At 41.4% G+C, this 23,995-nt stretch overlaps 1 protein-coding gene across 1 annotated transcript; it reads left to right on the top strand.

Moving 5' to 3' along the window:
* The first annotated feature begins 2,238 nt into the window (after positions 1–2,238).
* MAML1 (mastermind like transcriptional coactivator 1) lies at positions 2,239–23,352 on the top strand. Its single transcript, XM_059825360.1, has 5 exons — positions 2,239–2,607; positions 12,405–13,817; positions 16,170–16,439; positions 20,051–20,165; positions 22,361–23,352. Exons 1-5 carry the CDS (start codon positions 2,239–2,241, stop codon positions 23,350–23,352), a joined length of 3,159 nt encoding a protein of 1,052 aa, XP_059681343.1.
* Positions 23,353–23,995: the final 643 nt, after the last annotated feature.

Here is a 23,995-nt window from a genome sequence, read left to right on the forward strand (position 1 = left end):
ATTCCCAAACAATTCATGTGCATACATGTTCTTTCAAAGCATCAAAAGTGAACTTAAGATCTGCTATCAGCTTTTAAATAGTACTATATTAAAGCTAATTGTAAATCTACATTTGCTTCTGCTAAATCTCCTGAAAAGGTCTCCTGTCTGCATGTTATGGCTTTTTTGATACCATAGTGTATGCTTCTTAAATAATCACTACAATAAATGAAGACTTTCCAAAATGGATAGACAACTCCAAAGTTACTTTTTATCCTGCTTTCTGACTTGGGTGGCTCAGTTTAACTTCAGAATCACTCTTAAAGCCTTGGAGGAAAAAATGAACTATCTGCTTATCCTGAGTAGCTGTGTTTTTGAAGTACTGAAGCTTTACCTGGTTGTAACCTGTGAACTAGGTTTGGAACTTCTGCCAATACGTGAAGGTGTATTTGGGCCTTTTGTGTCTGTGCACCCGAGAGTGGCAGCTTCTGGAAAGGGTGCTCTACTCAGCTGAACATGCTGTGTCTGAGGATGGGGAGGGGTGTTAGACTGAGATGGTAAATCAAAAAACCCTGGGGGAGTAGGTGCAGACAGGGTCTGAAACACAAGGCAGTAGAAATGCTGAAAATGGTTTTGGGTGTTTGGTTGCGTGTGTGTGTGGGTTTGGGGTGTTGGTGGTTTTTTTTTCTCCCCCCCTGGTGCTCAGTAAAGGGAGTTGGTAAGATGCAGCTAACCAACTAACCTGTGTGATCGGATGTGATCTAGCTTTGCTGGCTCTGGCTAATAGTGAATTATTGCAGCTTGAGGCTGTGACCTATGAAATGTGTTGCCAATGTCTGTTTTAAGATTGACTCCAGGGCCTGAGGATTGCTAATTGCTAGTAGACATACATCTCTGCGGTTGTCTCTTGCTGTCTGTACTTCTTCCTCAAAAGCAGCGCTCCACTTTGGCTGTGGTTGGGGGGGGGCTTGGGACCACTCTGCATCCCTGTGTGTTTCCCCCCTTAATACCACCATTGCCTCATGGTCTCAGAAGGGGTTTGGGGTTGTTTTTAGGTGGGTGTGTTTTTTTTAGTGTTGCTGAGCAAGGACTGTGCTTCCATTTCATAAAGGTACCTGTAGATTCAACTGGAAAAAATATGTAAAAACTGATCAATAAAGAAACTTAAATCTGTTTGGCTTTCTTTGTCTAATTAGCAAAACTGCCTCAGTCTTCATCACTTGTGCTTGACTCAAAAGTGGAAGGAGCAGGTCTGGACTAGGAGCCAGCTTCAGCAAGCGCTGAAGAAGAGGTGACGGTATCCTGTCCCGGTGAGGCGACCAGTACTTCTCTCTGCGGCGGGACTGCTTTTTCCCCCGGCTCCACAGCCAGCTGCTCGGTAAGCTCCCGCAGAAGGGGTTCCGTAGTGCAGAGCCCTGTTTGCTCTCGGCTGAGGGCCGAACCCACCCCGGGCGCTGGCGGGCCGGTCCCGCCGCCCCTTGCTGCCGGCCGGTGGGGCGGGCCGGGGCGGGCTCCGCTCCAGGGCCCTGGCTCCTGCGGGCGGGGCCGGGGGGCTCCCGCTGCCGCCGCTGCCCACCCCTCCCTGTCAATCACCTCTGGCTCCGCCTCCCGGCGCGCATGAATGGCTGCACCGCCCCCGCCCGGCCCCCTCTCCGCCCGTGCCTTTTAAATGCGCCGAAGGCCGCCTCCAGATAGCCGCCCTGCCCGCCCACGCCTCTGCTGCTTAATTCGCGCTTCCGCGCCTTCCTATTGGCTCGGAGGGATGTCCCTCAGGGCTCGTGACACGCTACGTGATGTGACGTAGCCCACCACCCAGGAAGCTCCGCCTATTTATTCTCAACTCGGCTCTTGAGGGGAAAAACAATTTCAAGATGGCGGCGGCGCGGATAACAATGGGGAGTCGAGGGTTCGGGCCGGCCCGTGCCTGAGAGCGCCGGCCGCTGGGCCGCGCCGCGCCGGGGGGGGAGCGGAGCGGGCTCCGGCTGGGTCCCGGGAGGGGTGGGCAGCGGCCGCCGGGCAGCGCTGAGAGAAAGGGGGGGAGCGAAGCGGCACCGGCCTTGGCGGAGAAGGAGGAAGTGGGGCGGGGGGAGCGGTAGCGGGCACCGGGCCGGGGCGGGAGCGAGCCCGGCGGGGAGCCCAGGTAAGGCCCGCGGGAGGGGGAGGAGCGGGGAAGGCCCGACGGGGGGAGCCCCCGCCATGGCGGGGGCCGGTGCGAGGAGCCGGTGAACGGCGGCGGCCGCCCCCCTCGCTCTCCGGTCCATGGTGCTGCCCCCCTGCCCCATGGCGGAGTTCGTGGTGCCGCGGCACAGCGCGGTGATGGAGCGGCTCCGCCGGCGCATCGAGCTCTGCCGGCGGCACCACAGCGCCTGCGAGTCCCGCTACCAGGCCGTGTCCCCGGAGCGCCTGGAGCTGGAGCGCCAGCAAACCTTCGCCCTGCACCAGCGCTGCCTGCAGGCCAAGGCCAAGCGGGCCGGCAAGCACCGGCAGCCGCCCCCGGCGCCGCCGCCGCCCGCGCCCCCTCCGCCGGCCGCCGCCGTCGCGGGAAGCGCCGACAGGACCGGAGCCAACGGCCTGGACGCCGAGGCGGCGAGCGGCGAGCAGCACGGCCGCAGCAGCACGTTGATCGCGGTAAGGGGCCGGTCGGGGCCCGGGGTGGTTGGGGCCGTGGAGGGAGCCGGAGGTCGGCGTGGCTGTGCCCGGCTGGCACCGTGACCTCTCTGGAGCTGGCACCGGACGGAGGAAGGAAAACCAGCTCTCAGGGTTGGTGTGATGGCTTGTGGTGGGAGGGCTGAGGTTGGTGTTGCTTTGTGGAGTACTCGCGTTTGTTGTGTTACAACTTTGCAGCTGATAAGGGCTGGTTTATTTTCTCTATTGTCACCTTTGCGTGCTGTAAGAGTACATAAAAACTGCTCCCTATTGAGGTGGGAATAGGGGGTGGCCTTCTGTGATGGGTTACAGTCACTCAGAGTAGTGTTCTGTGAATTATGTTTCTGCTTAATTCATCTAAAATGTCTCTGCAGAAACTGTCAGAGGAGAATTAATACTGCGGTGGCTTTGGATTTTTTGTTTGCTTCCTTATGTCTTTAATTAGGCTGTCAGGGTTTAGCGGAGTCGCTTGATAAGGATATGCTTATTACTGAGGGGGAATTTTTAAGACAAATAATATGTCTGTTAATTCTGGTATATATTGGAAAGAATTTCAGTGGAAAGGCAGCTGCTTATTTGTCACTCACTCTAGTGGGTGTGAACACTACGGGAATCCCACTCCACCCATTAAAAACTGGCTTAGCTCAAAATCTTAATGTTTCTCTGGCTTCTCTAGCATTTCTGGTTGTCAGGATATATTCATGCAGCCCTGTTTGTATATCAAGATAGCTATTGCTTAACTTATTCTGAGCCCTTTAAATATACTGCTGCATACTAACGTGTCAGTAATGTAGGTTAGTAGGATAACCTCTTAAAGGCTGCCTGTCTTAATACCTGTCTTTCTGAAAACCAGGTATTTCTAAATGGTGGCCTGCAGGAAAATGATAGAGTACTGTTCTGAGTGTTTTTAAAAGGGGATACTGGATTAACCTGAGACATTTCCAGGTTAACGTATTTTCAGCAGAAATCCAAAACATAGCCCCATACAAGCTACTGTGAAGAAAATTAACTCTATCCCAGCCAAAGCCAGCACATGTATGGATTAATCAGATTTTTAAGATGGTATGTGTGTTTGATCAGGTTAGAAGCGAAGGAGGATGTGATCCTCTGCTGTCTTGGACTTCATTTAGTTAATGTTTTTTAAAATGGAATCACTATAGAGCTTACTGTATACTTGGGTATGACTAGACATGATGTGAAATAGTGAAACACAGGGTACAGCTATGTTGTCTTTAATTTAACTAGTACTAGGCAGCATGTGTGCAGTTTGTAGTATTTACAGGATGAACTGAAAATGTTGTTCAGCTGAATCGTTTCTATTTTTGCTAATACACATATGAGAATCTAGGACATACTGACTTTTCTGAAGACTAAGATACTTGTGACACAGTTAGAGCACTTCAGATGGTTGTTAAAGAAGATTCTTTGAGGAAGAGAGGAAACCTTGTGCATTCCTAACAATGATTCTGTAAAACTTTCCGTGTAGCTGCTGTTTAGTGGAATGATCTTGAATGTAAACTTGTATCAGAACAAAAATTACTCTAACTCATATTTTGTTCTCTAAAGATTTGGTGGGATTTCTATTTATTTCCTGTCTGGGCTCTAAGGCTTTTTGACTATGGGGCTCTATCCATTAATAATGCGTATTTTTGTTACACACAGAGCTCTTTAGCATGTCAAATCCTGTTGCTTAAACTGCCACAACACGTCTTCATATTGATCTTCTAAAAGAAAGAGGTCTTTAATTCATTGGTGTTGTTTCTTTTAAATTGCTTTGGATGTGGATTTGATCTAATTAGCATCCATTATAATGAGGACTCTCAACAGCAGTGAGGTTCTGAAATGCACTGCACATCTGGGGAAGCCCTTCTTGTGCAGGAAGCTGCTGCCAGTGGCCAATTTACACAACAGAAGAGGGTTTTAGTGTATGAATGACTCTTCCTCGTGCTGGCCTGCTGTTTCCTTCCCAGGATACATGACTGTAAGCTTAATTGCAGCTGCTGATTCATCACCTCGTTACTAGGGTATAAAGTTGGTTTGCTTAGTAATTCAAGTTTTGAAAAAAAACAACAACAACAAAACTCTGCTGCTAATTTCATTCCTTTGGTGTAAAAGGTACCTCTCTAGGTTGGTATTTTACCTCTAGCCATTATGTAGCTGTTACCAAGACCAAGCATGTGCTCTGTATGGGAAGGACATGGGTTTGGTTTACAGTATTTCAATAAAGTTTGGATGAACACCAAAGTTATCTTGTTTTAAAATATCCTGGACACATTCCTTTCAAAAGAATGCTGCTAGATCAGCGAAACATGCATTATATCAGCTATCACTGCTGTTATGATCCAGAGTTCTCCATGAAGCTGCATATGAATCTTCCCTTAGAAACTGGTACTTAGTGTTGAAAGTTAATGAAGCATTTATTTTGATCCTTGAAAGAGAAAGCAACTCCTGTAAATGTAAAGGGTTTGTGATCCAGCATCGGAGGGCTTGTAGTAGAAGGATGTGAAGCTGCACTGCCACAAGTGTGGATAGTGTGTGCACTCCCAGATGCTGTACTTCAGAGCATCTTTTGCAAATTAAGAATAGTCATGGGGAACAGGATAACACCGCCACTTCCTTCTTCACGTCTTGTTTGATTTTTCATGTGGCCAAAATAAGATACTTTCTCTTCCATTAGTCTTTTTTCTGTTTTAGATCCTGAAGCTGCATGGATCTTGCTTAAAAGCAGAAGTAAGGGGCACATTCATCCTTTGTTTTCTTACTAAGCAGTTCTAGAATTTGAACTGCATAAACCAAGAGAATACAGTATTGATGCAGAAATACCTTGGATGATTTGTGCACCATGTAGGCCTCACCATTTGAGGAAAAAGATTAAAAACATACTAGCTCCCTATTCTTTTTAAATTTAGAAGCCATTATTTAATGGGAAATTCAAATATTGAAACTTACTTTATGTATCTGTTGTTTAAGATGACATTATTAAGACTATGTTCAAAGCAGAAGATGCTTAGTGTTTGGATAATGTCTTGTCCCTTGTGTTAATCTTACCTTTTTGAGAAACAGGGAAGTTGCGAAGAGAAAGGGCTTGTCCCCTCGCACAATTTTTCCTCTTTGCCAGGTTCTGATTTGAGTAAGCTGATTCTACTATGTTGTTTACATTCTCTGCAGTAGAAAGGTTGGCTTCCTTGTATTTCTCTGATAGACTATAACTTAATGTATTGCTGAGCTGAACAGAAAGTGTTTCCTTGACATGCGAATGAGGAGAGCTCTGGATTTTCATCTCCACTCCTTCTTTTATGATGTGGTCTCTTGGAAGGAGACCTGCTCCCTGTTTCTTACTGTGTTTTCCCACCTAAGAGCAGTTGTTGTGTAGATGGTTTGCTTTGTCTAGGACTGCTGCGAAACCACAAACAGTATTTCTGGAATGGGCAGAGAAGGTCTAGTCGGTGGCCTGTCTTGGGAATGCTTTGTGTTAAAGCTGAAGAGCAGATCAGCATTTATTTGGGAGTGATAGAAGTTTTTACATTAATAATAGGCAAGTGGTAATTTAAGCAAAGGCACCAAGTAAAAAATTTAAAAAGAAACTTAAGTATAAGGAGAGCAATGCAATGTTTCTTGGCTGAAAAGACCTAAAGTAATAAATTAAAGGGAATAGATTGCCTGGATTGTACTGACAAGCATTAACAGCATTCCACTAACGAAGTTCAGGCTGGTCCGCTAACAATTCAGAAGACCTTATTTTTGTGTAAGCTGTGGTGTAGGGGTGTGAAATTATGTTTTACCACAAAAATAGCAAATTATTTCCACATTATTTATACATAACTATAGTGCAGTGTAGTCTTGCCACCATTGTTTGTTTTTGCTGACAAGTCTGACAGTTTGTTGCCCAACAACTCAGACAGGTTTTTCTTTGTCTCCTTTTAATTCTGTGTGAGGTATTGTTGTATGTTTGAAACATTTCCCTTACTAGATTAGTTAGATATGCAGTGATGCTTCCTAAATTGTAAGGGTCTGGGAGTGACTGATCTGCTGCTGCTGTTTAAGTTCAAGTAAGGTGGAGGATCCGGCATTGCAGCTGAAGGCACAGCAGTTTTTTTGATTCAGCAGAACAATTCCTGTAGCAGAAGCTGCCCCTTGTGACTAATGCAGGCTTGGGATATTTATAGACGTGCATATCCACAGCCCTTCTTCACTCCAGCAGGCAGTCACCCAAATACAAAAGTCTTCTGGAATTAAAGTAAAAGTCAAAATCAAACTTAGTCCAGCAGTTTGGTTCTGACAACACAGTGGAATGCAGGAACACATTGGGTAATAAAATGCTTTCCTTGCCGGGGGGGTGCAACTTTGGAAGCTGTGGGTAGATGCACAGTAAATGGGGAGTTCTTATTATGTTGTGTAGTCAAAATGTTGTTTTTCTATCCAAAATTCATACACTACAATTTCTGATACTTGCATTGTTGTTCCAGCTTAAGAGGTGGTCATCTTTGTTGCTCTTGTCCTTGGCCAGGCAGGAGAGGAGAATCTGTGTCTATAGAGGACCTACTGTAAGCTCTGGTTCATGGGAGCTTATCTGTGCTGCAGTACTACCACTTCCATGGCAGAAAAACAGATATATTCTGTTTTGGTTTCCCCTTCTAGGTGAGAATGCTGGTATCTAGCTAGGAGGCATATTGGAACTAGATTTTTATTATGTTTCTAGAGTAATATAGTATTTCTTCTTTGAAAATGACCAGCATTATATTTCTCTTGCTGGTATTTCATGACAAATGCTTGTAGACATAATTTAATTCTGAGACTGAAATGGTAAACTTATTCCAAATAAAATACAAAAAATTAAAGCTCTGTTGAATTCTCTATGAATATTTTAATCTTTGTAACAGATGCTTTAAAAAAACTAAACAAGAACATTCTATGGAGCCTAAAAGGTGCAGTATAAGAACCAGATTTTTTTTAAAGTTTTGTTTCTGCCATGTTCACTAGGTATTTCTTCAGAAAAAATGAAACTTGCATTCAGTTTCTATTTTTTAAATATATATATATTTACTGTATTCTACTTTGAGTTACAGGACTCGAAGTATAACCAAATACTGGATTTTTATAAAAGTAGTTTAGCTGACTGTCCTTAGTTTAAAAATTCTGCATTATGAAAGATTTCTTGCTTTCAGGTGAACAATGTGAACTAAACTTTCATGCTTGTTAAGTTCTAATGCATTGAAATGTCATTGCTTTCAAACTATTATCTAAAACTAGGTTCAGGTATTGAGTGTTTCACACTGATGTTTTGATTCCTGGAATAATCTTTTGCTCTTTAAAAAAACAAACCAAACAACAAAAACAAAAAACCACTAACAAAACAGAACAACTTTGTGCTACTAAATCAGTGATTCATGCCCCTTTCCCACCAAGGCAGCGAGAGAGCGCTGCACTGGACTCTGAAGTTTTGAACCCTGCTAGTGCTAACAGAAAAGCTGGAGATTAAGTTTTAAAGCTTTTCCAGTTTCTTGTTGGACTTCTGTGGTAGTTTGTGGATAGCTTTTATGAAGCCTGCCAACTTGCCCTTGCAGTAAGACTGCGATATGGCTGAGCATCATTGTGGTAAAACTGGTGGGTTTAAGACAGAGATTGGATAGAACTTATCAAAATAATTTGTGTGCTGTCTGTTTTCTGATGGAAGCCTTGTCATTTGGCTGGGCATGCATCCATCTCTGGCATTGTGGTCCTGTGTCCCTAGTCAAGTATAGGGTGTATGGACTGTGAATTGTATGGTCAGAGGCTGCTTATGTTGGACACCCCTTTTGTTGTGATGTATGACACCTGGTTTTTATCAGATTGTGTTCCTCATGTGAGGAATCCACAGTTATGGCCTGACCTGCATGTGTGCTTCTGCCAAGTAAGTGTATTTATTACCATGTTGAGGACTGTCTATTTTGCTCATGTGAATAAAATGCAGCTCTGATGATGTGATGTGGAGGAGGTGCAGCCTACAGCCCTTCAGTGGCTCTTTGAGAAACTGCATGTCCTGTCTGGGGCCAAAGGACTGAGGCCTGCTACATCCCTTTCTTTGCACTGTTCCTATATTGGTTTAAATACTTTGGATAAACGCTTTTGGGGTAATGATTTTAGGCAAAGCTAAATAGCAGAGATCTTGGAGGTTCATCTTTTGTTGGGCAGTTGAGTAGACTGAGAAAATGGGAATACATTTCTGTATCCGATCTTGTGACGATGGAAAGGATTGGTTCATGTGTTATAAATAAAATTGATTGATTCTAAGGAAACCATGGACAGCATACCAGAGGGCCACTGAGCCTTACAGAATGGTAGTGGACAATAAAATTAAAGCTAAAGGAATTTTCTTAGTGAGTAGCAAGTATTTCTTTGGTTTTTTTTTTTTTTGAGTTTTGGCAGAAGAGAACAGGTTTTTCTTGCCTTGAGAACTCTGTTGGAGCAGCTTGATATGTAGATAGCTTGCAGTCTGACTTGTATCTCACATGCTCTTTGTTATTTTTTCCCCCAAAACCAGATTATTTGGATAGACATAGACAAATTGTGGGAGAACTGAATTTAATATTTCTTTTTCTGTTAGGAAATCAAGAGCTGAGAATAGTATGTAAGAAATGCATATAAGAAAGGAATTTCACAAGAGAAAGTTGCATTATTTGCAAAGTAGTTATATGAATGTATTTGGTGTGAGAATTTCAGTTTCTGTTACTCAAAATTAAACATGAGTAAGTAGAGGGTATCAGGATATATTTCTAGTGGCAGAGGAGAAGGAACCTGTAAATTTTGCCTCCCACAAATTTTTATAGTACTGTCTTTTCATGAGAGAGGACACGAGGTAGAAAATGGAGCACTGTTACTAGATTAGTTTTAAGCTGGTTAGCTGGCTGTATTGTAGATAGCTAACTACAATAGCATATATCTCAGTGTAGACTTACTGCCACAGTATCCAAGTACTCTTTTGACTCTCTTAAATGTGAAAAGTGAACTAGGATGCAAGTGCAGTTGGTGAATGGCTTCTAAAACTCAGAAGTTAAGTGTCCTGGTTACGAACTGGACTCAATCTTTTCTGATACGGATAGAAGATAAGCAGATTTTCTTCTTTCCTATGTGTCTATTGGCTGTTGTGTACAGGTAGGATATCTTTCAAATAATCTTAGATTTAGCTGAGGTGAAGCAAGGCTGGAAGCAGTCACCCCCAAATTTTACTTCATTAGTGAATTTATTAAAGTTATTTTTTCTTTAATCTCCTTTTTTGACCAAGGGATATAGTTTTAGGTGAAAGCATGACTTTGTTTAGAGCAACTGAAGTCAAGATGTCACCAAGAATCAGATATCTGAGCATTATAACTATTAAAACCCATTCAGATAGGAAAGCTCCTATGTGTTTTTATTGACGGAAAGAGCCTGTGATGGATATTAGGGTTCTGTATCTTTTTCTAGACTACAGTAAGTGTAGCTTATAAGCATGGATGATTTAATCTTAGACTAGTTAGTTGCATATATTGCAAATGGTGTAGTACAGTAGCAAAGACCTTAGGACAGATTAACTTCTGGAATATTTGTCCAGCAACCCAGGTGGGCTTTGCAGCCTTTGAAGAACTGTGTGCAATTATAGCTATAATGCTACTAAGATCCTAATTGCCTCGAGTTGTCTGTATGAATTATATTTACAGCAGTGACCCCAATGGGCATATATTCTGTTTTAATACAGAAACTTGCTTCAACTATGAGAAGAATATGTTCAGTGTACAAAACTAGCTTATTACTTGTATGTCAGTTTTCAGGGAGTGTGTTTTTCCCTAATGGTTTAGAATTAAGGAGGATCCATTCCCAAACTCTGAGCGATTGACTCATCATATGACCTTGGGCAAGTTACTCATCCACCTTGAGCTTCGGTTTTCCCAGTTGGAGTATTAAGTAAACAACGGGAAGCTTGCTGAAAGCCAAATGTTGCGACTGAGTTGAGGCTTCCTTGCTTTCTGTTGTTTTGCCTTTTTACAAAAAAGTAAATTTCCATTATTCTTTCAAGTTGGTATTTGCAAAATTCACTCTAGATCTGCTACTCCAAGCTGTAGACCTAGTGTTCAAATTACAAGAATTCATGTTCCAGCTTCCTCTTCAAACATACACCTCACCATCCTACTAGGTCTTCTGCTGATCCCACTACTCTGCTGCTATTTTCATGAACCATCTAGAAGACCGTAGTCTATCCCTCAGTTAAAAATAAGATTTTGCTGCTACCTATGCAAGCATTAAACAAATAGTGTTTTTTTCCAAAGATCAGCTTACTGTAGACTGTTCAAAAAAAATTACAACAGTTAACTGCGAACCAGTCCTTCCATCCTTAAATCAAAGAATGCTGTTGCCCAGGCAAGTGCTGTAAAATTCTTCTGATAATTTATGCTGGCTGTACATACAACCTCTTGCTTGAGTGCTGAGATCTTGAGGTTTTCCCTGTTTGTTCTTGGATGAGACACGTTTCCCCAAGGGTTACTGGACTGCATTGTGGAGACTGCAAGTAATACTAAAATAAGCATACTTGTCTTGAGGTTTGTTTAATGAGCTGCTTTTCTGCCATCTGAGAGAACTGTTGTTCAGTGAACCACGCTTCAGACGGGTGGTTTTTTGTGGGGATTCTCCTAGAGTGTCCTGCTGAGATGTACAAAGGCATCTTGTACAGGTTAGGGGAGCTGATGGGAGCTTTCCCTCTTAAGCACACTGGTCTGTTCGAGCAGTGTCTCTGCCCTACAGGTTTGTCTGTGTTGGTGTAGCGTTCCAGCACAAGCAAAGCACAACTGTTTTTACAGAATGCACCTGAGGGAAGGAAAAGTTTATAGTCATCTTTGATGTGTGCATGAGTTCTTTTTTCAGATGTTTTTGAGGTCACTGGTAAGAAGTTTGTATTTGAAAGAACGCTGCCAGGAAAGAGAAGTTGAACAAAGGCTCTCAAACTGCTTGTAAAACTGTTGCTGTACCCTCTAGTTGCTTCTAGGTGGCACTACAAGAAAAAGAATACATGCATTCACTAGCTATGAGAAGCCAACTGCTGAGTTGGTTGAGGCTCTAGTGGTCATAGTGCAGAGCGGAGCAGCTGGCAAATACTTCAGGAGAAAGGAGGAGAGAAATAACTCTGCTGTGATAGAACTGACTAAACGCTGAATTCCTTTTTACATAAGTGTGATACAGTGGTCGCTTAGTGACAAACTGGTTTTGCTGTAGTGCCAAAAATGTGGTTGTGTTCAAAATTTATACACATAGCTCTTCTCCAGAAATCATAATCACAAGATAAATGGTTTTCTTTTTCTCTAAATATTTAAATGTGAGACTGCTTTATAAAGCAGTCTTACAGAACAATTATACCACGTGTGCATAGCCCAAATAAGATACAGGCTTTTTTTTTCTCATCTAAACTGTAAATCTTAGTATTCTTCAATATTTTTTCATTTTGAATAGGAAAAATCGTAATATATTTGAGTTCACAGCCATTTCTCAACTTTTTGTTGTTGTCGAAGTATATGGCAGCTTTTGGTTTTGTTTGAAGGAGGGGGCGCTGTTTGATATAGTGCGTATTTTTGAAAGTTTACCCTAAGAGATTATAGTAAGGATGTCATCCCATGTGATGCCTTGTAAAACAAATGTTATCAAAGCAAAGAACTAACCTTTTTTAACCTCTTTTTCCTAAAATGTTTTATTCAGAGCTAGACGATGTTCTGTTAAGAAACAAAAATCCTAATCTATGAAACATAAAACTAAGTAACTAAAACCTTCCTTTTTTTCAGCAGCTTCATGAGACTGTGAAAAGAAAGCTCGATAGTGCTGCTTCCCCTCAGAATGGAGACCAGCAGAATGGCTATGGTGATGTATTTTCTGTGTCCAAGAAACTGCGTCGCGATGATGGTCTTGGTGGAGTGAGTGGATCTTCCAATGGAATGCCCCCTGTGTCTCCACTCCATCATCTTGACAAGAAATCTGGCAGTGGAGATACCTTACAGCTTAATGGAAAACATCCAATGGGGCTAGATGGCATCACCAAGAAGTGTCTTCCAGATTCCAGCCTGCAAATGAATGGAGGTCGTGATGCTGATGACTCATTTCCTCTGAGTTTGAACAAAGAGCTGAAGCAGGAGCCTGTAGATGATCTTCCGTGTATGATTGCTGGAGCAGGGGGTTCTATATCTCAGAATAACTTGATGCCTGATCTTAATCTTAATGAGCAGGAATGGAAGGAACTTATTGAGGAGCTTAATAGATCAGTGCCTGATGAAGACATGAAGGATCTCTTTAATGAAGACTTTGAAGAGAAAAAAGATGCAGATTCTTCAAATTCAGCTGCACAGACTCCATTGCCACAAGATATTAACATAAAGACTGAGTTTTCCCCAGCACCCTTTGAACAGGAACAGATGGGATCTCCTCAGGTTAGATCCACTTCATCAGGTCCAGCATTTATTGGTGCTGCTTCTGTACCTGTAAGTGCCGCTTCTCCAGCGGTTGGTAGTTCTCAGGCTATGTTTCAGCCTTCCAGTCAGTCAATGACTGAAAATCCTAATCAGCCCATGATGCAGGCATCAAACCACTCTCAGAACGTCCAGAGGCCTCTCCCTAATGTGTTGTTACCTGGGAAGGGCACAGGAAGTGCCAAAGAAATGTCTTCTGCTCATCAACTTCAGCAGATTGCTGCCAAGCAGAAGAGAGACCAGATGTTGCAGAACCAGCAACAAGCTTCACAAGTCCACCAAACGAATCAGATGTCTACATGGCAACAGTCTGGGCCTTCTCATAGTCCACTGGCTGTCCCATATACCATGGAAAATCCCACCAGCCCATCAGTTTATCAGCCAGACTTCAACAATCAGAAACTTATGATGCCTAATATGGGAAATAAAAGCTCACCGAGAGCTGGAGGCAATTACCATGTGAACATTTTGGGTCATCAGCAAAACAGCTTGAACCAGAACCCTGTGAATAGTCAAGGCTCTATGCTAGACTATGGGAACACCAAACCTCTTTCACATTACAAAGCAGAATGTGAACAGGGGGTTACGGTACCTGGGCAGAACAAGACTCCCATGTTGGCATACATACAGCAGCGCCAGCAGCCACCACTGTCTCATGTAAGCGATGACCAAAATGGGATGATCCTGTTGAAACCCAAGTCTGGAAACATTGCCTACCGACTACCGCACAGTCAGGTGAATGTTCTGGGTTTTGTTACCTTTGTTTAGTAGCATATTTAAGGTTTTGCAAGAGGGTGTTGCATAGGTAAGGCTACAGTACAAATTACTTGGTATTGTTTCAAAATAGTTGCCCCATGATTTTAAAGAAGAAAATGATAATGTGCAATAAGCTGAGACAAGAATCAAGAACTCTGTTTTCCACTGGGGACAGTTTTTAATACTTGGTTCTAGGTCATGTGGTAATGTGTGATTTCCAGCTTAATATACTTTGTGGGCAACAAATTATGTCACGCTTCATAGAGGCTTCTACTTACAAAGATAAATAGATGCTTTGTAAACTTTTGCCTAAAATAACTCACGTAAAACTGTAGGGTTAAACAGTGTTCTCAAAGAAGCTTTGATTTCTTTACCTTCTTTTTAGTCCCTACTTGGGTCAGAGTTGGCTTACTATAAAAAGACATGCCTTCAGTTGCTTCTTTTTTGAAGAGAGATGGAAGTGGGGGCTGCATTCCTGATTTCTTGGGTGTTCCTTGAGGCTTTTCAAATCTAAGAATTTTTTATTGGTTAAGTCTCTGGGGATTGGGGAAGCATGGGATAGGAGAGAGATACATCTTTGAGAATGAGTAATAGTAATATTTGTCTGCTTGAAGCAATATGCTTCAGGTTTTCCTGTAAAGGAAAATTCCAGATGGTGCTTCTTTGCCTTAGATATAACTGATACTACAGGTATGCTGCAGGTTAAAATTTATGTAGTGGATGGGAGGTATAGACGCGTTGATTCTGTAATGTGCGCCTGCAATGCACATACTAGAGGGCTTGTTGAGAAAAAAGGTCTTTGTTATAAGGATTACAGCTCCTCTAGCAAAAGCCGTTGGAGATCCAACTCTAGTAATATGTTCCCTCAAGAAAACTAAAAAACAGTGAAAAAGATCTGATTAGTCTGTGATAAAGACCACACTGATATACAAATAAAAATCTGAGATCAATGTGTGCTTCATAAGGCACAAAAAAAAAAATCTCTTTAAAAGCTATCAGAAGTAACAATCTTAACAATATTTTGATGGAAGAAGAAGGGTAGAGATGATTGTGTATGTCGCATCTCTCCCACACTGGAAAACATGAGGGTGACCTTGCATCTACACTGTCACGCTTGCACTGAATTAACAGAAATATTGATGAATGCTTCTGGAGAATTTCTCAAAAGCTTGCACATAGAACAACTTAGCACAGCATTATCTGTATTTGGCTCGTGATTTCTTATGAATCTGCAGAGAGTGAGAACCAACAGCCGAACCCATTAGCTGAATTCTAACCTTGAAAGTAGTATTTGTTTGCGTAATTAGAGATGAGGCTGAACTGTGCTTAAGAATGGTAAAAATTGTCCAATTTCAAATGGATTTGCCGCTACGAAGAGGACAGTATCAGATCTTGAAAGATAACCGTTCCATGTTATTTTTGCTTATCCCAAGTTCCAATCTCCAAAAAAAGCAGACTTAAGAAAAATTTGTAATAACAGGCTTATCTGTAGTAGTCTGTTTCTTTGTGGAATATGGTGATGGTTGGATTGCTGGGAAAATACATTAAGACTCATTTTGATCAGTGATAACCTTCCTCCCCTTCACCTGCAAATAGTAAATACTCTGATACTAAAAAAAGCAACTTCAGAAGGGGAGGCATAAACCCTTCCTGAATTAAATGTTGGCAGAAGAGGCAGGATTTAAATAAATGTTTTGTAAAATGAAAATTTAAAACATAGTGGCTGAAAAGCTGCTACCAAAGTTAACTGAAGCTGGTGTGTTTGAATTGCTGTTTGTAATTGGTAGCTGTTCCTCTGGCTGAGCAGAAGCACACAGGGCTGTAGTCACCTGTTTGAGCTGGGCTTTGGAAGTACTTTGAGACTGAAGCTAAAGCCTCTATTCCTGAATCTTGTGAAGCTTCTGACCTTACCTCCGAACTGTCACTTCTGTGTCTGGCACTTTACAAATGGGGTTTTGTCTGTCTTTAGTTAGCTGAACTGGAAACAGTATCACACTTCGCCTTTTCTGTTAGAAGGTTCACAAGTGAAGAAGCTCGTGCATAAAGATGGCAAAATACAAAGAACTGATCTAATTTTTATTAAATAGTGTAAATGTACAAATAAGCAATAATAGTCAGTTTCTGTTTTTCTGAGATGTGTTATGATTCCCCTCCCTGTGTAGACTTTGTTTATAAAATGTCCCTTCTTTATCCTGTAAAATGGTAAAAATAGTACAAATCACGGTCATCACCATGAAAGTGCCTTTCCTTATCTGTGTAACTACATACAGTTTGTAAATTCTGGAGGGCTAACCTCTTTCTGTAACTCATGCCACTTTCTGTGTTCTGCAGGATCAAAATCCTTCTCCTAATGTTACTCGCGTTCCCGTTTCTGTCCCGGGCCCTGGTGTGGGTGCCCAGGCTCCCAATGTCTCCATGGCAAGTAACCACAGCAACCCACCTTATCTCAGCAATCAGCAGCAAGCAGCAGTGATGAAGCAACACCAAATGCTGATGGACCAGCAGAAGCAGAGAGAGCAGCAACAAAAGCACTTGCTTATGGAGCAACAGAAGCAGCAATTCCTAATGGAGCAGAGACAGCAACATCTTCTGGCTGAGCAGGTGAGAGGGGCCAGCAGTCTTTTTTTCTTTGCGCTGATTTGCTTTGGTGGATGAAACAGCATTTGAGATTCTGTCAAACAGTTATCACATTACAAAATAGGGCATGTAGACTACAAGGCGCTTTGGTATCATAAGTCTAATTGCGGTTTTATAGTAACCCAAACACATAGCACTTGATTGCTGAGACTTACTTTTTTCTGTTGTTATAAGGCACTGTGGTGAATGAGAAGAATAAAATAGGTAGAATTGAGTAGTGTGAAAATGCAAGAGAATACCTACGTGGAGACCATGTATCATACCAGCGATGCTGTAATTCTTTGTGAAAGAAGAAAGGCAAATGGAATCAGAGCAAAAATGAAAGATAAGGTTGGGATACTGTTGATGTGTTCTGTAGAGCTTTAAAAATGGAAGCAATGGGCAAGGGACTCTGTAATCTCATTGTGCCTTCTGCCTTTCTTCCTTGTGAGATCCACAGCAGTTATGTCTCAATTTTTAAAACATTTTTCACTTGTTTATTTGGGGAAAATAGACATCTGCATCCAACTTGCATCTTACACTGCCAAAAGAATTTAACTCTGCTGTCCATCAGACTGCAGAAAGCTGCTTTAGCCTCTCTCAGGGAAATGTGCTCCTCCTGTGAACCTTTCTAAGCTTTAAACCTTTTGCAAGTCTTCCAGCCGGGAATCAGCCCAAAGGACCTTTTTCCTGTCGTCAGTGCTTTTCTGCATTTTTAGAAGTCTATGCAGGCATGTTCCAGGCACTGGTACTGTACATACAGAGATATTACCAATATCTGGTGTGGAGGAAGGGGAAGATGAATTTTCAAAGAAGGTTTGAGACCCAGGGAGAACCTGGTATTCAGAACTTCTGTAAAAAGTGTAATCTGTACTGCTGAAAAGTTCTGTCTTTGAAGATAACAGGGGGAGGGAAGAGCCATGGAAACTGTTGTCTTTTGGGATAATGGGGAAAAAAAAAAAAGAGCCAGTGGTTTAATGGAAAAAATGTGAACTGCATCTATCCCTGAGAATTAAAAAAATTAAAAAACTTCTATTGCAGCAACTGTCCATCAGAAGCTTTTTTTAAGAAAGAAGGAAATGATACAGTCTCCTCCGAACTGAAAATATGTGAAAGCCTATTCTAAGGGGAAGGGTGTAGTAGAATCTGCAGTACTGTGGAGCTGTGGCTGTGCCAAGTCCTAGCTAGCGGCTTTTTTGATCACCTGGAAACTTCCCTTAAAATTGAGGACTAGATTGAGGTGACGGAAAAGCCCCTTCAGTTCTTGACCCAGTGTAGATAAAACATAAGAATGTGGTTGGCAGTGTTTTAAAGAAAATTTTATGCATGTTCGTAAAGATACATTTTTGATATTTGGGTAAAAATACAATTTGGGCTAAGGGAATATCATGGTGGAAATACACTATCAAAAAATGAAGGACAAAGAATGCCCAAATCATCGATAAAATGATATTTTCTGTATGAGTTCTGTGATCTATAAACTTACATAAATAAATATAATACTTTCTAGTAAATAATTGTTTTTGATGACTTGTATGTTAATATCAAATGTCAAAAATTACTAATTATTAATCTCCCAAAATATTAGCAAACAGGTACTCTTTGAAAGGTGGGGAGAAAGGAAATATGGGGTGTTGGCATCCTGCTTGTACTTTTGCACCACTGTCTCCTTAGCGAAGTACTGGACCTCTCTGAGGTGTCAGACCTCACTGAACAGTGGGGTGGTATATTAACACAGTGATAAGTAGCATATCTCAAGCACAGTGTTGAAATACTGGGGTTTTTCCCTACCTATTTGCTTCTGCTTAGCCAGCACATGTTGCTGTAGTGAATGTCAGTGTTACGAAAGTATTTTATTCCTGTCCTAGTTATGGTAGCTACGACTAACTTCTACAGCTTGCATGTTTGTGTAGTGATACTGGGACTCTGATCCCAAATAAAGAGCAGCTTTGCTTTGGAGCTGAACAGACTTAGATACTGCATTTGCCACATTTCTTGGCCTTGTGCTGCCCAGTCAAGCTAGATCTTGTTGGCGTTCTAATTTGTTTTTTATTTCTTTGGATACACGTCATACTGGATGTAGTATTACAAAAATATTTCTGAATCATTTGATCTCTATTTTGCAGGAGAATTACAGTTTCAGGTAGCTTCAGTGCCATCCTGTGCCACTCTAAAGCTGTCTTTGCATTTGGTATTCTGCATCTTTTTTTTTTTTTTTTCCCTTGGATTTTTTTTTTTTTTCCTGAGTCAGGCTCTGCAGCTCTTGGTTTCTGTCAGAACTATGGCATCTCTTCTTGGCTTCTGTGGTCAGCCTCTTTCAGGTTTAACTGGTCCTGCAAGCAGCAGGTCCTTTCTGTCAAGCAGCCTGCCCTCTTCATTCCTCTGCATGTCTTAACAGCTTCTTATTGTAGACATTTTAAAAGGATGTTAGTAATGGGTATCTGCCTATTTGCTACATTGCACTAGTCTCTTCTTTAAAGGCTTATTGCTTGTGTCTTTACCCCAGTACTCTTGGAAGGGAATTTCTGCCCCCTTCTGTGCCCTGTGCAACTTCAGATAAGTAGGTAGTTGTGCATTGTGTCACTACTGAGTTATCTCAGAATTTCAGTCTGGTTGAAGATACCTGTGGAAGAAGAGCCAGAAATGCTATCCTGATATGTTTCATATTGTAAAAGCAGCCTGTTGGCTGTTTATATTGTCAGGATCTCTGTGTGTACTGTTACTGCATGTACATAAGCTCTCAACATTCCCCTCAGGGCTTTAAATTTCATTTTCCCCAAAAGTTTCCTAATAAAAAATTTGCTTGTTTTATTTTTCAGATGGTTTTATCTTAAAGTAGATATGGGTTTAATGTGCTTTTAAAGAGGCAAGGTTATTTTGAATCATTGGTAGGGTTTGTTTCAGTTGATTGGTGCATTGTTAAGAAAATGGTTTCGAACAATGAATACAAAACTTACAAAGCTTCTGTTATAAACTTAGTTCTGTAGTTTTCCATAATCTTCTAGGAAAACCTGTGGTATGTAAAAATTTGGGTTTGTGTCTATTTTTTTCATTTTTGAAAACAAGGGCTAGAAAATATTTACATGTTCAGTTTTTACTTTTCTGTGTAACATTGTTGATATTTATGACTTGTACTTTTATTTAATTTTTAAACAGAGGTCTAAAATAAATTGATCTGGGGATAAAGAGCAAAAAATATGTGTGAATTTTTTTAATACACACTCACTTTTGCTTTTTTGTACCTGTTAGTGTCTTTACAGTATTGCTAAAAATGCCTGTTGATTATGTTACTGATTAAAAGACTAACATCTCAGATTTTCAATGTTTTAAAGGCTTCAGGCATGCATTGCAGTAACTCCTGTAATGCATGCTGTTGTCCTGTTGTCTCCAAGTTTCTAGTCTTGTCATTCAACGGATTAATTTGACTGTGTTTGAACCTTGAGAACAAAGGTCTGAAGTGACCTTAAGGCTGCAGAAGCCCCTTTAATTACCAGCTCTGCATAAAAGTATGCAGATAGCTTGTTTTTATCCAAGATAGACACCTCTGGAAAAAGCTTGGCTTGTTTTCTAATTGTCTTGCATTGGACCTTTCCTAGGAGAAACAGCGGCAGCAGCAAGAGCAACAGCTGCAGCGGCATCTGACTCGACCACCTCCCCAATATCAGGATCAACCACAGAATCCATACCAGCAACAGGTTGGACAGTTCACAGGTAAGTAAACATGGCAATTGAAATAATGGCAGAAAAAAATACCAGGAGTAAAAAACAAGGTGTCTTCAAATTTCCTGGATTGGATAGCTTTTAATTAATTTATTACAACATCTTCCCACGTCACTGTGCCTTAAAACTTTTAGACCTATACTCTGATTCAGTTGCAAATTAACAGCTTCCCCTGTCCCAGATATCTGGGACAACTTAAGCTTCTGATTCGTAATATTGCTTTGGAAATGGGTAAAATTCTTAAGTATCTTCATTGTTCTAAAGGCCTTTTTATACTGCCATTTCCCTTTACAGGTTGTAAATTCTCCTTAACTTTCATATATTTGTGTGATATTAGCATTCAGGTTCTTTTCTGAAGCCTAACATCACTACTGCTTGTATCTATCACAGGCCCTCATTAAAGAAAAATAAGTGATGTATTATTTCTCTCATCTTCGAGGATGAGTTTAAAATTCTCTAATATTCTTATCCCTCTACCTTTAGAAGGGAATCCAATTTTAATTCTCTTCATTACATGTTAGTGTCCTACATGTTGTTTTTTGTAGGAGAAGCAGCTTGGTATGTCTTCAGTGTATTAATGCTGATAAATAAAAGATGTTGTTACCGTTAAGCTGGAATAGCTTAATGAATGTGGAAGAACTAGAGAACAGTAAAAACTCATCTCCTTACCTGAAAAATCCTTACTTAACAGGACATCAAGAATCCACTTGTCTTTTTTCATGAACCTAGAGTAAAAAAAAGTGCTTATTCCCTTCATTTTGTTTCCTTACTCTCTATGTTCCCACGGGAGTAAATACTGAAGGGAAAAGATGCAAATAGAAATGTGATACCCTCATTCTGACAGTGTTTGTGACTATGCGGTGTCTAGTAGAGCTGTGACTGGGTTTTGTTACTTAACTGGAAAAACTTGATACCAATACAAAAGGATTGTGTGTTAACACAGTGATCAGTAGCATCCTTCAAATATTGCACTGAAACATATTTTTTTCTTCTGCCACTTTTCTACAGAAATACTGTAGTACACCTGTTAGAAATAGAGTCTGTTTTGCTATAATGAGCAACAGTATTATTAAAACAATTTTTTCCTTGATATGATGATTGTAACTATTTTTTGCATCTTAATCCTGGTATGTGTACTACCTCTTCACTGTAGTGTTCCAGGAAGACTCTTCCCCCATGCATCCGTGCCCTCGTAACATTGGTGGTTTTATGGTGTGCTTTGTTGATAATTAATTCAGTATAATTTGAATTATATTTGAATGTATTTGCATATTAGAGTAAAAATTGAATTATTAATAATGGAGAGCCAATATTCCTCAGCTATCTTAAAATATGAAAAAGATCTGCAGCTTTCTTCTTGGTTTGGAAATAGAGAAAGTGGTAGTGTAGGTAGGTTTCCCTTGGCCAACCGTAAGAAGTCGGGGGGGATTATATGCATTACACTTCACAATGCTTTTCTTTTTTGTTGTTTTTTTCCTCAAAGTAGGGGGCTGTTTCTTCTACAGGAAGAAACTTTTTTTACTCAGAATTTACAAGAACCAAAGGACTTTTTTTAGTTTGCTGAGAAGACTTGTTTTTGCAAATCATCTTGCTTGGTTATCATTGCTTGTTAACATCGCTTGCCTGTTAACATAGCGAATATTTCATTGCGGAAATCCAAAAGATACTTGACCAAAAATGTCTGAAAGTTATATAAAATAGAAGAAATTTCTGAAATTGGGAAAATGCAGGACTGGAAGCCCTCCGGTTGTACAATAAGAGATACACAGTGTATGCACAGAATAACTGACAATGTTTGTGTGCAGGAAGTGGTATTTGTTAACAGCCTAGCAAATTGTGCATGCACTTCAAAGTATGTGTGTATACCTTTGTTCACAAAGAAGTATCGGACTCTTGCTTTTAAAGTCTAATTTTTTAAAAATTGATGATGCTGAACTCTTAGAAGTGGTATTCAGATTTCTTAGGACATTGGCATATCTGTGTTCGAGATCAAGGTGGAGGTGCTAACTGGAGCAACAATTGACACCCTTTAATTAAAGTACTGCTGTCTGCGTGTTGGTTGCATAGGTTGGTTTATACAAATGCAGCTGCACCTCTGCTCTGGATTATAGCGTCTACAAACCTAGCTTGGCTCTGGTTGAACCGAGGTAGGTATTTAATGCACAAAATATTTCTTTGTATTTCAGGGTCATCTTCAGCCATGCCTGGGGTCAGTAATTTAGGACAGTCCAGCTCCAGTAGTCCACGGATGTTTCCTCAGACCCAGAACATGATTCCGATGGGACCTGGACACAGTTCTGTTCCTCCACTCCAGTCGGGCTCCAGTCAGCAGGATCGGGGGGTGACTCAGTATACCAATATGCAAAACATTCAGCGAGGGGGATTATACAACTTGGCGTCTGGTATGACACAGATGGTTCCCCAGCACGCAACGCAAAGTGCCAATGGACAGCCACCGATGCAGAGACAAGGCAGCTTGGGCCAGGGTGCTGCTGTTCCTGCTGGGTATGGGCAGAATACCTTAGCAAACTCAAGTATTTCTCAGCAGCACAATAAAGGTGCACTGAATCCAACCTTATCTAAGCCACAGATGGCAAGAGTACCAGCTGCTATGGGGGCTCAAAATCCATCTTGGCAACACCAAGGTATCCCTAATATTAACAACCAGACACAAGCAAACAGTGGCTTAGGACCATTTACTGCCAGCTCCTCTTTCCACATGCAGCAAACTCATCTAAAGATGGCCAACCAACAGTTTGCCCAAGGAATGCCTCAGGTAAGCCTAAGCACCAGCAGACCGATGACCTCTATGAATGCTGCCGTCTCTGGGCAGATGTTGTCGTCATCTTTAGGTGCGCAGCAGCGGACAAACCCACCTACGCAACAGCAGGTACCCTCACAGCAAGTCTTGCCTGGCATGAACCAGACTGTTCCAGATCTGAATGCTTTCAACCAGAATCCAAATCAGCAAATGCCCAACAGAGGTAATCTGCACTGTAGTCAAGGGTACTCTGTGAGGACAACCAGTCAAGAGCTGCCTTTTGCCTACAGCGGCCAGTCGGGCAATAATGGACTTCAGAACTTAACTGGTGACACAGATCTGATAGACTCTTTGCTGAAAAACAGGACTTCAGAGGAGTGGATGAATGATTTGGATGAGTTGTTAGGAACTCATTAAAATGGGGCTGGGGGTGGGGGTTCTACTTTTTTAATTATTTCATGAAATACAAACAACACTTGGACCAAAAAACCTGTGGCATTGAGGAGACTTGCAGGCATTAGAGGTAAACGGTTGGGAAAGGGACTGGAGCTGCTTCTCAATGAGTGTTGATAGATGGTAATGGCGCACCAAGCAGGGCTGCAGGAACAGTGCGCTTTATCTTGGTGTCTCTAAGGAGTCACACACTTGAACAGGTCAAAAAAATTGTGCGCGTCCTAGCCAGCCTTTTGGAAATCTCACTTGCAGTGTTCTAAAATTAATTTTTTTAATTATTTAAAAATAAAACAAAATTCCACAGAAATAGTGCAGAAAGAAAGCAAATAGTTGCACAAATTGTGTTTAGGGCTTAGTCTCCTGCAGCTATTACTTGCAATCATTATTTGTTCATAGCTTGACACGCTATTATAGTACTGTCCATCAAACTTCTGACTTTTTATTTGAGAAGAGGCTGTATGCACCTGAGTATGCTTGCAAAATGTTTTGAATTGTTTCTTTTCCCCATTGCTGCAGCATGTGCCTGTACTCTCAATAAGCAAGTGATATTTCACAGTAAATATTTCTAGATGCTGGTGATAGATGAAAGAAAGTATTAAAACCTGGC

Source organism: Gavia stellata, chromosome 16 (genome assembly GCF_030936135.1).
Source record: "Gavia stellata isolate bGavSte3 chromosome 16, bGavSte3.hap2, whole genome shotgun sequence".
NCBI lineage: Eukaryota > Metazoa > Chordata > Aves > Gaviiformes > Gaviidae > Gavia > Gavia stellata.

Bases quoted from the DNA above. Each gene is read 5' to 3' on its own strand.
- MAML1 (XM_059825360.1), top strand. From the start codon at position 2,239: ATGGTGCTGCCCCCCTGCCCCATGGCGGAGTTCGTGGTGCCGCGGCAC. The intron at 13,818-16,169 runs GTGAATGTTCTG...TGTGTTCTGCAG, and splicing joins ACCGACTACCGCACAGTCAG to GATCAAAATCCTTCTCCTAA. The intron at 20,166-22,360 runs GTAAGTAAACAT...TTTGTATTTCAG, and splicing joins ACAGGTTGGACAGTTCACAG to GGTCATCTTCAGCCATGCCT.